This window comes from Apus apus, chromosome 1, assembly GCF_020740795.1.
Source record: "Apus apus isolate bApuApu2 chromosome 1, bApuApu2.pri.cur, whole genome shotgun sequence".
In the NCBI taxonomy this organism is placed as follows: domain Eukaryota; kingdom Metazoa; phylum Chordata; class Aves; order Apodiformes; family Apodidae; genus Apus; species Apus apus.
Genome location: NC_067282.1, coordinates 49,901,468 through 49,916,958, shown reverse-complemented (window position 1 = coordinate 49,916,958; position 15,491 = coordinate 49,901,468). Strand labels below are relative to the sequence as shown.

General features: G+C 42.2%; 1 protein-coding gene across 1 annotated transcript in view; it reads right to left on the bottom strand.

Moving 5' to 3' along the window:
* Positions 1-4,129, bottom strand: part of GPC5 (glypican 5) — a 686,278-nt gene extending 682,149 nt beyond the window's left edge. The window contains exon 1 of the mRNA XM_051639362.1: positions 3,961-4,129. Coding sequence (XP_051495322.1) covers positions 3,961-4,129 — 169 coding nt within the window. The remainder of the gene's footprint in view (positions 1-3,960) is intronic.
* Positions 4,130-15,491: the final 11,362 nt, after the last annotated feature.

Below are 15,491 nucleotides of genomic sequence, written 5' to 3'. Positions count from 1 at the left end.
CCAGATCCAAATCTGAAAAATCTCAAAACAGACCTAGGATTGTAATGATAAACAGTCTTTTAAAGGTCAGCACTGAAATACTACAGGTCTGAAAGCAGTTGTTCAAACCAGTGTTTTACTGCAAAATGGACTTGCAACCTGTATTAGACATAAGTCCTTCTCATGCTTGCCCTTCAATATCTATTAACTCACTTTTGTTAGAAGTGCCACTCCAGACTTAGCATTAATTGTCATCACAGTGATTGCTGTAAAGTACTTAGGCATTGCTAAATAAAAGAGGGAGGCATCATCCTCAAGCACATGGCTCTGTTCAGATGTCTCCAGGACTTCACTCAATGAGGTGCGCAGCTGCACTTCTAGAGATGGTGCATTCTACACACTGCTTTTGGAGGACACCATGGGCAACATTATAGTACAGGCCTGGGTCCTTCCCAACATCTTCTAAGATTATCCTACCACTAGCAGGCACCCTAGCAAGATACAAGCATCCATCCATACACCCACGCTACAGCTCATGGCACAAAATACATATTCATGTTACAATACACTCACTGCCTGAGAAAAGCCTTCCTATTTTTAAGATTGCTTGAACAGTGAGACACTTTATATTTATTTCCTGCTTTGCATATTGCTTGGTTCTCCACTCAATGAAAAGGGTCTTTTAGGATTTTTAACTATTAAGGTTTTTCTTTACAGATCCAAAAACTCTTGTCACATAGAACCAGGCAGGAAAAAATTAAGTATTTTTTGCAACTAACATTTAAAATCAGAATGGAAGTGATAAATATTTCAATATAGTATGAGATGGGGCTGACCATAAGTCTGTACTATAGTGCACAAATCTCTGCTACAAAAGATTAAATATGGTTAGTCAAGTGTCTTCATTGCTAGAGGTAGAAGTAAAAGTATTGGTTTTGTTAAAAATATTAATTTATCTTGTTTATTAGTTGACAATTTCAACACCATGATATCCTGTGTTATGTGGATGATAGCAAACTCAAATTTGTGGTTCCTATATCCTTCAAGATCACCTTCTTGCATATACCTGGCATTTTTGCATGTGATGATAGAGACATTTTGCTTTTTAAAGATACAGGAACTACATACAACTGATCCCAAACTAGTTATATAAAATAATGGAGGTTTTTGAGCTAACATATATTCAAAATATGGACATATGGCAGTCCCCAAATGAAACAAAATTACAATTTGCATGATTTATTCATACATGGCTGTTTAGTTTTTATTACCACTAAGAAGAGAAAAAATACAATGGTGAATGATACAGTGTTTTCTTTTACTATATGCAATGAAAACAAGACTAATATAAGCCAACTTCTTCCCTGTAATTTTATTGGCTGTAGACATAGCCTTCTACTGGATACAAATCCACACATAAACTAACATTCCCACTCTTTTTCGCCTAATGACCCTTCTCCACATAAAAGATGTGGTTCAGCTTAAGATGTTCAAATGAAGGTGTCCTTACAGAAGCTAAGTCTAAAATAAATAAATGTAAGCAATACAATAGAGGCAATGGACCTACACAGCTCATTCTGCAGTAGACATCTATCACTTGATAGCTGAGTAGCTCCTAGATGCCACTGGCTGCACTCACCGGGAGCACCTCAGATGCCAAAGGTATCCCACACATCACCCACCACTGCTCCAGAAGGACGGAGGACTCCCAGAGATGTTGTATCTGCAAGCCCCGAGGGCATATTCCAGAGGCCCTAGGGAAATGGTGCCAGATGCCTACATTTAAGCAACCAAATTAAACTTTATAAAGGCAAGCTTGACACCTGCAGAAAGTGTTTATATGTGTGTATGCAGCATTACACCAAGCACATTTCTAAGTGCCACCAGAAAAGGTTTTGAAATATTTTTCACTTTTTGCCCCAAAAGAAGGCTTAATATAGAAGATTAGTAGCAAAAGTGACATTTCTTTCCTCCTCACATTATGTTTCCAGCCTATGAATACCTTTAATCACACCCAAACCTTCTAAAATACTAATTAAATCCTCATTTTCTTGTCATCTCCAATTCTGAATAGATTTTACTGTTCGCAATTATTTGTTTAATGTACCTCTGAGATCAAAGCTGCTCAGAGCAAAACTCTGCTGCCTGTACTCAGTTCCAGGAGGGCTGGTGTTTTCCAGGCTGCCCGCATGAACGCAGCTCTTTCAGACAGTGAAGAGTGAAAGGCTGCTGACCACGCAGCTGCACCGCACCTCCTGCTGACCGCTGCTTGCAGGGGCAGCAGCACAGAAAGGAATTATTTTATCACCCTTACAATTCAAAAACAACTTCTACTTCAGGAACACGAAATACAGAAAAGCCAAAAGAAGAAAACGCCAGTGATGTCATAAAAATATTACAGGGGAAAGGAGCAAATCAGAGAACAGTATACAAGCAGTATCCCATACAAGTGAATATACAGTATCAAAATAAATTACAAAGGCAGAGAAAGTGTAATAGTTACACGAGACTACTGGATGAGAAGAACATAGATAAGCTGATACTGTAACATTCTTACTGATGCTACACACACAAACAACACAAAAAATTCAAATCACTGATGGGGCTTTGACTCAGATTTTATTTTCCAGACATCTTAATTTTCACCACACCTATCAAATCAGGCTTTCCCATTAAAGTGTTTATTTCATTTTTAGTGAAGATAATAATAAAATCTTTAGCTAAGGACAATATAAGAAAACAATGCAATGTTGTCAAATGTACTGATAGCCTGAATATAGTATTTTGATTTGTAAACTGCACACTGCAATATTGTGTGTTAAGTTTAGGATGTCCTGTTGTGTTTAAAATTAAGAGTCATTGAAAAGCTGTATTTTGAAGTGATTCAAAATGATGACAGCATGCCTTATCTCAACTTGCAGAGTTAATAAAAACTACACAGATTACTTTAAATGAGAGAAAAAAAAATTAAAAAGCGAAAAAAAAAAGGGGGGAAAAAAAAAAGCAGCTATTGATATTTTAAAGTAAAGGGTGTGTTCTTTCAGCTTTTGTCACACTGAGATGTAATTTTCTGTCAGGAAAGCACTGACACACATTTACCAGTTAACTTGCCATCTAAACAGGAACACATTTCGCAGATGTGTGTGAAAAAAAAATAAATAAATCCAGCCCTACAACCCCAACCATGGAAATATCTGCATTTTAATTTTGTGATGAGCACCACTGAAATCAGCTGAGTTTCTCACGAGACTCGAAACAAACGCCAAAACTAAGAAGATCCGGTTATTACATATACATACACGCTTTGTCATTTGTTATTCGCTTCATTATTTTCATTGTTGCTATAAGCGCTAGGATGTACTCAAACTGCCATTACTTAAGACATTAGTTTCCGGGGAATTTTATTCAGTTACAGCTTCAGGCAGGCATCCAGTAGAGAAAAGGTGCAGATCCAGCAGTGGCATCAGTCGCTCTCATCTCACACAAGAGTAACTCCACCAGTCCAAGCCGCAGTTCGGTGGCTCTTCCCTTCCTCCGGGGTTTGCTCTGGCACCAAGACGCCTGTGCCTGCCCACGGGCGGCTGGAAGCTGGGTCACCCCCCCAGCTCAACCTGCCTCCCCGTGCGCCGCACGCAATACGGCGTGAAGTGGGCGCAAAGAGATTTTAGGCAGGTGTCGGGGTGCTCCGGTGTTGGCAGAGCCCACACCCCCGGGAAGAGCACTTTCTCTCTCGAGCAAGGTGCCAGACACCACCCCGTCCCACCCCGAGAACGACCCTGTCAGCCCCTGTAACGGCTGCGGAGCCAGGTCCGGCGGCGGGGCAAGGATGACACGAAGTGCCCGAGACCCACCCGCCGCGGCACCACCCACTCGTCACCGCCACCGGCACCAAACTCAAACCCGCAGTCCCCGGACGGGGGCAGGGCATCCCCGGCGCCCTCCGCTCATCCCACATCCTGCCTTCCTCAAGTTTTCCCTTACCTGCCCGCGGGGACTCCGGGATGCTCCAGAGGGGACCGAGCTGCCGCAGCTGGAAAACTTTCCGGACACCCTCGCAGCTCGGCGGCGGCTCCGCACCCCCCGAAGCGGCGGCGGCCAGCAACAGGACGCCGAGGTTGAGGACGCCGAGGCGGAGGCTCTTCCCCCCCATGGCCTGCCGGCTGCCGCCCGCTGTCTCAGGGAGCGCGGCCGAGCCGCCCCAGACCCGCTACCGCCGCCGGGCCCGTGTCCGCCGCCGCCGGGGGGAGGCTGAAGCTGCCAGCACCGCCCGCCGCCCCGCGGGGACCCTCCCCCGGCCCGGCCCCCGCCGGCTCCCCGCCCCGAGGAGGGGCCCCCCGACGGCGACGGCGGGAGGGCGCTGCCCACCGTCGGTCCCACGGTGCTTTCACAACGCCCCGTCGGGGCTTGGTGATGGGCACAGCCTGTTTGGGGAACGGAGGGGCGGGAGGAGACCCCACCTACACCTGGGGTGGTGAGGGTACAGGGCGGGGGGAGAGCTACAAGGAAAGGGAGCGGTGCGTGGCTCTGTAAGCAATAACCCCCAAAGAGAGTGACTGAAAAAAACAAACAAACAAAAAAACAACCCCACAAAAAACAAAAACAAACAAACAACTTTGTCATGCTTTTCGGAATAGGCTTAATAATTGGCAGTAACACACACAAATCAGTTTAGCTTCAAATGCCTCAACTTTTGTTTTTCTGACAAAAGTCTCCAATGATTCATCTACAAGAGATTTAAAAAAAAAATCCGTTTTATTAAGCAAGAGTGACAAAGGACCAGTTTACAAAATCCTGTCATGTCTACAAGCCAAAATCCAGTGGTGTCTGTTAGAGCAGCCAAGGAAGCAGCTGGGACTTGCCAGGTTATCTTTTAAGTAGCTTCCTTGATGCCAGATTTAAGAATCCCCTCCATGCACAAATGTAAATGGCACACCTTACCCTTATATCTGGAAATTGTTCTTGGTCTGTTTTGAATCTGCTGGTGGTCATTCAGCATTGTGCAACATTAGTCTATTCCAGCTTTCACTTTAAAATATTTATTTTATCTATGGCAGCCATTTCAGCACAAGACTGCAAAAACAGTTCTAAGTGTGAATTATTCTATGTATCCATTTTGGTACAAACTGACACGTAATCTATTAACCCTTGCACTAGAGATCAACCATTTCACTGCTGAGCAAAGCAATTCAAGGATGGCATTATGTTAACTTTACGTAGTCTACAAAGTGATAACTTAGTTCATAAGAAGTGGAGAGGACTATGTTTCCCTTTTTGGAGCCATCTCTACTCCTGGACTTGGCAACTTCCTTCTGTCAGCAAGCTCCAACGTATATTATATGGGATGTCATGTAACACAATTTGTTCTGCTGTTCTTATACTTTGATATATAAAGAGTGAACACAAATTACAGGTTACAATGTTCTTGCTAAAGCAAACTACAGCAAAAGTCATTTTAGGCCCTCCATGAGAAAAACAGAACAGGGAGTCCCATTGCAAATAAAAAGTCTCATTTTAGATAATAAAATACAAATAATAAAAAATGTAATATCTCATGTGGAAGCTGGTAGCAGGCAGCAAACCCCTTGAGAGTCAGTAAAACACTCTTTCTTAAACAGAATGCTCATTTTCAAAAAAATTGAAATACATCACTGGGGAGAACAATCTGAATATGAGTGTCAGACAATGTAGGAACTTACTCAGCAACTTGAAGATGGTAGATAAAGTTTGGGAATCATGAAATGCTAAGCCAAACATCTAGCACAAGCCGGGTACACTCACAATAAGCATATTAAAATAAAGTACCAGGAGATAGGGAGAAGTTCTTGCAGTCTAAAAAATACAGACAGGCATTCCTACTTAAAAAAAATAATAAATTAAAAAGTAAGTTTCTTGCTTACCTCAAAAACATACAGAAGTTTGCCAACAGCATCAGATTATGTTGGAAAAACTTTAGAATCCACTAGTGGCAAGTTAGGGAAACCTGCACCTTCCAATTCTATAGGCCATGGGAAAATAGAGCTTTTTGGCAAGACATAGAATATACATGTTTTAAGTAGCTCTTTCAAAATGAGGAAGGTGCCAGTTTAGTCCAAAAAGTAGGGTGGGTTTTGTATTTGTTTGTTGGGTATTTGGGGTTTGTTTTTTCTTGGTTTTTTTGTTTTCAAATAACTCTAGCATAGGGACTGTGAAGGAAATTACTAACTTTTGTTTAATTCTAAGATTGAATTCAATTTTCTTGCGGGTATTATGCTTCAAAGCTTCCATAATTTTAGAGCTAAAATGTGTATTTTAGTTTCGTTAATCAAATATTCTAGAAAAGGCTACTGCATACATGCAACCATATGCTGAAGAAAGTGATTTGCTATTTTTAACATTATTATATACATATATGAACTTGATGAGACAACATTAACATTTGCTACAGATGCATCTTTTTGCTGTACCAAAAGTCTTGACATGTGCCCTTCGTGGCTTTTCATGGATATCTAGCTATCAGCTCAAGATGATTGAAGAATACTACTTCCACAAATCCTCCCTTGCTGCCTTTACTTAGTTATCACAAACAACATATTACCTGAAATGCTGGTGCAATATTGGGGGTTACACCTTCAACACATCCCTCTGAATCACATCAAGCTTAAATGAAACTTTCAATTATTTTTGGTACACAGCACTAAGTTTCCTGCTCATCTACACAGGTTATGTTCTTCTTTGGACTTTCATTTTTTAACTACTGAAAACAGTTTATTTGGCTGTGCCATTTTGTTGAGTCTCTGTGTTGGGTAGGGCACAGGGCTGGCTCCTAGGCGAAGCTGCTGGAAGTCCCCCCTGTCACCAAAAGCCAGACCCACCTCTGGCCAAGGTTGAGCCCATCACCAATGGTGATAATGCCTCTATGATTAACATATTTAAGAAGATGAAAAAGAAACTGAAACACCCTCAGCATAGAGAGGAGTGGGATTGTGAGTGAAACACCTATGCAGATACTACGGTCAGTAAAGAAGGAGGAGAAGGTGCACTGGAGCGGAGATTCCTCTGAAGCCTGTGATGAAGATCATGGTGAGGCAGGCTGTCCCCCTGCTGCCCATGGAGAAGCACGATGGAGCAGATATCCACCTGCAGCCCATGGAGGACCCCATGCCAGAGCACGTGACTGCACTCAAAGAAGGCTGTGACTTTGTGGGAAGTCCATGCTGGAGCAGTCTGTTCCTGAAGGACTGCACCTCTTGGAAGCAACTTATGCTGGAGAAGTTGGTGGACAACTGCAGCCCATGGGAAAGGCTAACATTAGAGAAGTTCATGAGGGACTGTCTCCCATGAGAGGGACCCAATGCTGGAGCAGGGGAAGGCTGTGAGGAATCCTTCCCCTGAGGAGAAAGGAGCAGCAGAGATAAAGTGTGATGAACTGATTCCCCCTACCCCTGTGCCGCTGTGGGGGAGGAGGTAGAGAAATCGAGAGTAAAGTAATTTGGACCTGGGAAGAAGGGAGACGTGAAGAAGGTGTTTTTAAGATCTCATTTTGTTTCTCTTTGTCCTGCTCTGATTTGATTGGTGACAAATTAATTTGATTTTTTCCCCAGGTCAAGTCTGTTTTGCCTGTGGCCATAGTTGGTGAGTGAAACCTCCCTTTCCTTGTCTTAACCCACAAGCTTTTCATTAGACTTTCTCTTCCTTATCCCACTGTGGGGGGAGGTGTCAGCAAGTAGCTCTTAGTTGCTGGCTGGGCCTAAACCACAACAGACATCTTCCCTGTTTGTATCCTTCCAGACAGCTACTACAAAAATAACCTTTTTGATTTGTCACTTTGACCACATCAACTTCAGTCACATTTTTTTTTCCATGTCAAAGACAAGTTGCTTGGCTTCTATTGCATATCCCTTTACTGTTCCCATCTCAGGATGAAAAGCATAGTTTCCACTTCCAGAGGACTACAGCATCTGTCTCCATTTCCAGCTTCTGAAATGATCAAATACTTTCACACTGTTTCCTATTTTGTCTTCTATACCTGCAAGTAGTTCAAACATCCATTAAGCTGTCTCATTCTTCTGTGTCATTCTTCAAAGCCTTCTTTACTATGAATCTTTAAACTATTATTGATTTATTTTTTTTACAACTAAAGGTTTTGATTAATAACATGGACTGTTGTGTTGACTAGTATATTCACATCATGACTCACTGGCAAATTCTACCCATCTATTTCTCATCTAAAACATGATCTCTGTAAGCTCTGATATTATCCTTTTGCTTTTTATACAGCTTTGAACAGAGCAGGAATCCTAGCACTCAAGTGGACCTTCTTGAAGCTACAGCTACAGCACAGGAAAACAAGCAAACAACAACCACCAACTTTTTCTTCGGATATACAGAACCATAAAAAAGAAAAATAAAGTCTTCTTATTTTAGGTTGAGATAATTAAGGTAGTAAACTAGGACAAAAAGTGGTCATAGAATCATGGAATGGTTAAGGTTGGAAGGGACCTTAAAGATCTTCAGGTTCCAACCTCCCTGCTATGAGCAGGGACACGTCACACTAGACCAGGCTGCACAAAGCCTCATCCAGCCTGGCCTTGAACATCTCCAGGGAGGGGGCATCAACAGTCTCCCTAGGCAACCTATTTCAGCACCTTACTACCCCCATGGTGGAGAATTTCTTCCTGATGTCTAACCTAAATCTCCCCTCTTTCAGTTTAAAACCATTACCCCTTTTCCTACCACTATCTTATCTGATGAAAAGCCCCTCCCCAGCTTTCCTGTAGGCCCCCTCCAGGTACTGGAAGGCTGCTTATAAGGTCTCCCTGGAGCCTTCTCTTCTCTAGACTGAATAGCCCCAACTCTCTCAGCCTGCATTCACAGCAGAGGGGCTCCAGTCTCTTGATCATCTTGGTGGCTCTTCTCTGGACTCTCTCCAACACCTCTATGCATTTCCTGTGCTGAGGGCTGCAGACCAGTACAAAGTGATGAAGCATTTTGATTTGTAACACTACTACATGGTTATCAATGACCCCATAAATTTACAGTGAGGGCAGTACAACTTCACATGCAACTCTGAAGTTTAACACATCTCAGAGTCCATTAACTGTGGTGCTGAAGAAAAGTCAATACTAGTATTACAAAATTTTGGCTTGTATTTGGAAATAAATTCTCAAAAGAGAGCTTAGTTTTTTTTCTCCTTTTAAATTACTGAATTATTAATTTTAACTTAAAATCTTTATGAAATCGTAACGAGAATACAATATTGTGTTTCATGCTTGCAGTTACAAAGAATTGTCAGCTGAGACCTCAGGTAGGGACAGATGACAGAATGCTGGGGAAGAAGCTTCAGGCCACAAATGAGTTGATGACAGGAAACTGGGTAGGAGTGTGGATCTACTGGAAGGTAGGAAGGCTGTAAAGAGGGACCTGGATAGGCTGGATCAATTTGCTACAGCAAATTGCAGGAGGTTCAACAAGTCCAAGTGTCAGATCCTGCATCTTGGTCACAACAACCCCAGGCAATGCTATAAGCTTGGGGAAGAGTGGCTGGAAAGCTGTCCAGCAGGAAAGGACCTGGGGGTGCTGGTGGACAGCTGGATGAAGATGAACCAGCAGTGTGCCCAGGCGGCCAAGAAGGCCAACAGCATCCTGGCTTGCATCAAGAACAGTGTGGCCAGCAGGTATAGGGAAGTGATTGTGCCCCTGTACTCAGCAGTGATGAGGCTGCACCTTGAGTACTGTGTTCAGTTCTGGGCCCCTCACTACAAGAAGGACATTGAGGTGCTGGAGTGTGTCCAGAAAAGAGCAAATGAAGTTAGCTAAGGGTCTAGAGAACAAGTCATATGAGGAGTGACTGAGGGAACTTGGGTTCTTCAGTCTGAATAAAGGGAGGCTGAGAGGAGACCCCATTGCCCTCTACAACTACCTGAAAGGAGACTGGAGGGAGGTGGGTGTTGGCCTCTTCTCCCAAGTGGATAATGATAGGACGAGGAAATGGCCTGAAGATGCAGCAAGGATGTTTAGATTGAATATTATGAAGAATATCAATACTGAGAGAGTAGTTAGGCACTGGAACTTTTCTAGGCCTGCCTAGAAAAGTGGTGGAGTCACCATCCTTGGAGGCATTTAAGAAATGTGTAGATGTGGCACTTCAGGGCATGCTCTAGTGGTCGAGGTCATGGGGTTTTTTGTGGGTGTCTCTTGGTGGGGTGTGTGGTTTTTGGATTGCATTGTGTTGTTGTGGGTTTTTTTGGTTTTTTTTGTTTTGTTGGCTGTTGCTTTGTGTTGATGATTGGACTCGAGTGATCTCAGAGGTCCTTTCCAACCATGACAATTCTGATTATCACACACTATCAGCATTGCCTACTCCCACATGTAAGTGCTTAACAAATGGTACTCTATTATTCCATGTCCTAATCTAAACTTAATTTGCTGCTTCCACCAGTGCTCTATGGCCCTAGCACCCCTTATGTCCCATTTTTTTCATCTGTGTAACTCCTCACGTTTTTCATCTTCCCAGTAATATCAGTAAACCATTATGGGCCAACCAAAATAATACTGGCAGACATGAGCAGTGCTCCTGCTTGTTCCATTATCTGCCAATTGCCTCCTGTATGCTGCTAGCAGGATCAGTTCCCACAGGATTTCAGCAACAGCTGCCCCTTGCTGTGTGCCCAACATGACCCAGGAGCAGACAGACACGCCTCGCCCCACTGGCAGGGCCCTCACCAACCCCTGCTCCACAAGCGTTCCCTCAGCTTCAGGACAGACCATGGGAAAACTGCATACTTCCCCCTGGAGTTATGTTGCTAGAAGCTCTGCACTGCTGCCACTGTCCTTAAAATTAAAAGGCTTTAAACACACACATGCATGAAAAGAGCTTCAGTTCTTCACAGTAATTCCAAGTTGGATTCAAGTAATTCTAAGTAACAACTTGAGTGTGTTCATTGATGAGAAGTTCAACATGAGCCGGCAATATGTGCCTGCAGCCCAGAAAACCAATCATGTCCTGGGCTGCATCAAAGTAAGTGTGCCAGCAGATGATTCTTCTCCTCTACTTTCCTCTTGTGGGATCCCATCTGGAGTGCTGTGTCCAGTTCTGAAGCTCCCAACAGAAGAAGGACATGGACCTGTTGGACAAAGTCCAGAGGAGGGCCTTTTGAGATGTTCAGAGGGTGGAAGCACCTCTCCTGAGAAGACAGGCTGAGAGAGTTGGGGCTGTTCAGCCTCAGGAAGAGAAGGCTCTCGGGAGATCTTATAGCAGTCTTCCAGTACCTGAAGGGACCTACAGGAAAGCTGGGGGAGGGACTTTTTACAAATGCATTAAGCAATAGGACCAGGGATAATGGTTTTAAACTGAAAGAGGGAAGATGTAGGTTAGATATTAGGAAGAAATTATTTAGTCTGATGGTTGTGAGACACTGAAACAGGTTGCCTAGGGAAGTTGTGGATGCTCCCTCCCTGGAAATGTTCAAAGCTAGGTTGGATGGGGCTTTGAGCCATGTGGTTTAGTGGAAGGTGCCCCTGCCAGGAGGTTTGAACTAGATGATCTTTAGGCTCCCTTCCAGCCCAAACCATTCTATGATTCTAAGTTCTAGCATTCACTTATGAGTACTGTACCTAGAACATAATGCCACCTGTATCTCCATAAAGGTTATTTATTAATTTATATTTCAAGCATAACTCAGCAGTCAGCCATTTACTTTGAAAAGTATTTCTTACTGCTAGGTACTCTGTTTCCATGGAGACTTCCTCAGACACTCTAGTGTGAACATTCTTCATCTCGTTTTCTTTTCATTAATATCACTCATCTTCCTTGCAAGATAGTTAACTCAGGCCTGTACAGTTAAGACATTATCAGAAAGAATGTCTAAGAGGGAATGCCCAGTAGAGGAGACTGCAGCAAAAGGAAAGCAGCAACTTTGGCAAAATATTGGTACTTTTTAAAAATCAAGTCCAACAGTTAACCTAGTGCACTGCCAAGTCCACCACTAAACCATGTCCCTAAGCACCACACCTACACATCTTTTTAACACCTCCAGGGATAGTAACTCAACAGTTGCCCTCAACAGCCTTTTCCTGTGCTTGACAACCCATTCAGTATAGAAATTTTCCTAATAGCTCATCTAAATCTCTCCTGGTGCAACTTGAAGCAACATACAGCCATAACTTTCTATTGAAAGGCTGTCAGATCTCCTTAACTACATCCCATGCTCTTCTTTATAGATCACACTATATTTAGCAAGATGTAATTTCCATCAGTACACAAAACCTTGATATAGTTGCGGATGAAATTCACAATGCAAAAAGTCAGTTTCCAACCTTACATTTCATTTTTAGAAAATAAAAATCACACTGTGTAATGATGTTAATACCTGTCTGCTGATATTAACTTGTTAATGGGTATTTCTATGGTGTTATAGGCATAAGGTATCAAAAATGCCTCAGTTACAGAAAAAGCTTCCAGTGGAAGCTGATTTACTATAGATACCAAAGCAAATGACCTCATAAGGTTTTATTAATTCCACTGCCCCTGAATTACCTGTGAAGCTGTACTTCAAGTTTACTTCCCATTTTGTATTAAAAAGATAAGTGAAACCACTGTATGGAAACAAGCTTATTAAAAGCAAAATGAAAAAGGTATGTGAGTGTAGGTGTTGGAATGATACCCTTTTTTGGTTTCATTTTGCTAGAATATATTGCTTGTGGAAACATCACTAAGATAGCATGATGCTGTATGGTAATGAAAAACGACATATAAATTCTAATCAGCAGGGCTATTTCTGTTCTTTAGTGTCCCCCAGGAGACAGAAGGAAAAAAACAACAAAGGGTGTTGGTAAGGAATTTTGTTTGCATGTTGCAAAGGCTTCTCACACACTTTTTTCAACCCTGAACAGATCTTCATCAGCACATAACATTCAATGCAATAGAAATATAATGCTACAGAGAGACTGCACTCACACGTAGCTTGCAGTCACTACATTATTTCATTGCCCTGTGTCATCTCAAGCTGCTCTTTGCCTCGCTCTAGTTCTCAGGGCTAAACTGTACCTGCAAGGCTGCATTCCCCATTATTTTGTCCTGCAGCACCATTGCCACTGCTAGCTACAGAAGTTTCGAGAACAAAGCATGGTAATACAATCCAGATGAGAATGAAGGCATGAAGAATGGTAATAATATAGGGTGCCTAGAGTAGTTTGGGATGCTTTAATACAAATATTTCAGTTAAAACAGACAAACTTTAGTTTTCTAGTAGTAAAAAAGCAAGGCTACATTTTACTTTTCCCTAGAACAAGGAAAACTCTAAGAGGAATTTACCATTTGTCCAACATTTTCTGGGATCAAAAAGTTGGAAAAATTAATCACTGCAAGTTTCTAGTCTCTAGTCTCATTTCTACATGTTTATCCAAGCCTTCCTCCAGACTTCTAGGACTACACTTCTACAGAGCTGTCCATCGTATTCAAATCCTGTATTTATTACATGTCCCTGCAATCACTGAAAATCACAGCTTGTCAGCACCTGCTCTTCTGTTAATAATTTATCATCTTGCTCTAACTCCACTGCCCACTAAATCCTTTACGAAAGCACTTTGCTTTTTAAGTACGTAAGCAGTTTTGTGAGTCTCAGTTTAAAGAATATCTATGTGGTATTTGTTCATCTCTGCCTCTTTTCCAGAAATGGATTCCCGACTATTCCCTCCTCCTTATTTTTTGGTCAGGAGAGCTGTCATTTGCCTTGCCAGCATAATCCTGCAATATGGAGCAGGACTGCTCAGCTAGACACAGCACTGCTATTGATTCTGAACTGGAACTTTTAAAAGGAGCCCCTTAGATTTCAACTGAAGTTGTACAGGAATAGTGGAGTTTAAGAACTATGAACAGTATTTACACAGTAGCTTAAAACGCAAGTTGGAAGTGCTTGGCTACTCACTAAATTCCTGATTTTGATTTTCTTTATAATTTTCTAATTCAATACAGTTAGAACTGTATTAACTTGTTTTGGCATTATGTATAGAGACAGCTGCAAAGCATTGGAGCCACCAACTGTTCAAACATGGCAACAGCTACCTAACTAGTATTCGGGTGTAGTTTATATAGAACACAACCTGCAATGTAAGTTCTGTCACTGCTGAATTTCATTCATTACTTAAGACACACTATTATCATATTTACCCTATTACAATTTTGAAAACTCTGTATTTAATGAAAAACGTATATAGTCACAAATTATTATATTGCTACCTCTAAAGACATGATGTGAACTTAATACCCTAGAAACTCCCCCAGTTCTCCCTTCAGTTAGACACTCAAATTAGTTACTGATAAAAGTATACAGCAAATGCAGTTCCTTGTGCACCAGTTACTAAAACCAAATTTATACAAACCTTTTATAAAGAATTTCACAATTATTACTAAAAATAATTATAATAATTTTCAAATATTTAAAATTAATTATCAAAATGGAAAGTCTCATAATACTTTTCTGCTCAAACTATATCTTGACACAATCACAAATAATTTTTCTTGATTTTTAAAGTTTATCTTGAACTCATCTTCAAACCCAGGTATGTATTCATTCCCCCTATTTAATTTCCTCACAGTGCATACTTCAACCATAAATTGATGTTGTTGAGCAGTACCAACTCAGCTGATGTGGCCAAATGTCTCAGCTGTTCTAAGCTTTGCCATTCTGTGGAGTTGAATGCAGCATTAGCAGGTTTGCTGATATCAGACTGGGAGGTGCTGCTGCCTCTCACAAGCAACAAGAGGCCTTGCAGTTGGATCTAGAGAAGATTGGAGCACTGGACAGTCATCAGTGGGATTAAATTTAACAAGTCCAAATACCATATTCTGCATCCAGTATAAATTGGAAGAAGAATGGCTGGGGAGCAGCCCTGCAGACAGGGATCTGGGCGTGCTGCTTGGCAGCAGACAACACATCAGCTGTGTTCTGGCAGCCAAGAGGACAAACTGCATCCTGGGGTGCTTCAAACACAGCCTGACCAACCAGTCACAAGAGGTGAATTCAGCCTTAGTGTGGCCTCACATTAAGGCATGTGTACAGTTTTGGGGCTGAAAATTTAATAAAGATGTGAAGGTCCTTGAATGAGTCCAGATGAGGGCAACAAAGCTGGTGAGAGGGCTGGAAGGAATGTCCTGTGAGAAGCAGCTAAGGTCTTTGAGCTTGTCTAGTTACGAGAGAAGGGGACTGAGTGGCAACCTCATTGCTCTTTACAGCTTCCTGAGGAGGGAAAATGGAGAGGAAGGTATCTAGTGATAGGACATATGGGAATGGTTCAAACCTGACCTAGGGGAGCTTCAGACTTGACATTAGAAAGCATTTATTTACCAAGAGGGTGGTCAAACACTGGAACAGGCTTCCTAGAGAGGTGGTCAATGCCCCAAGCCCATCAGTGTTTGAGAGGCATTTGGACAATGCTGTTAATGACATGCTTTAACTTCTTCAAGTGGTCAGGCAGTTGGACTAGGTGATCAATGTAGGTCCCTTCCAACTGAACTACTCTACTTTCACCTGAAT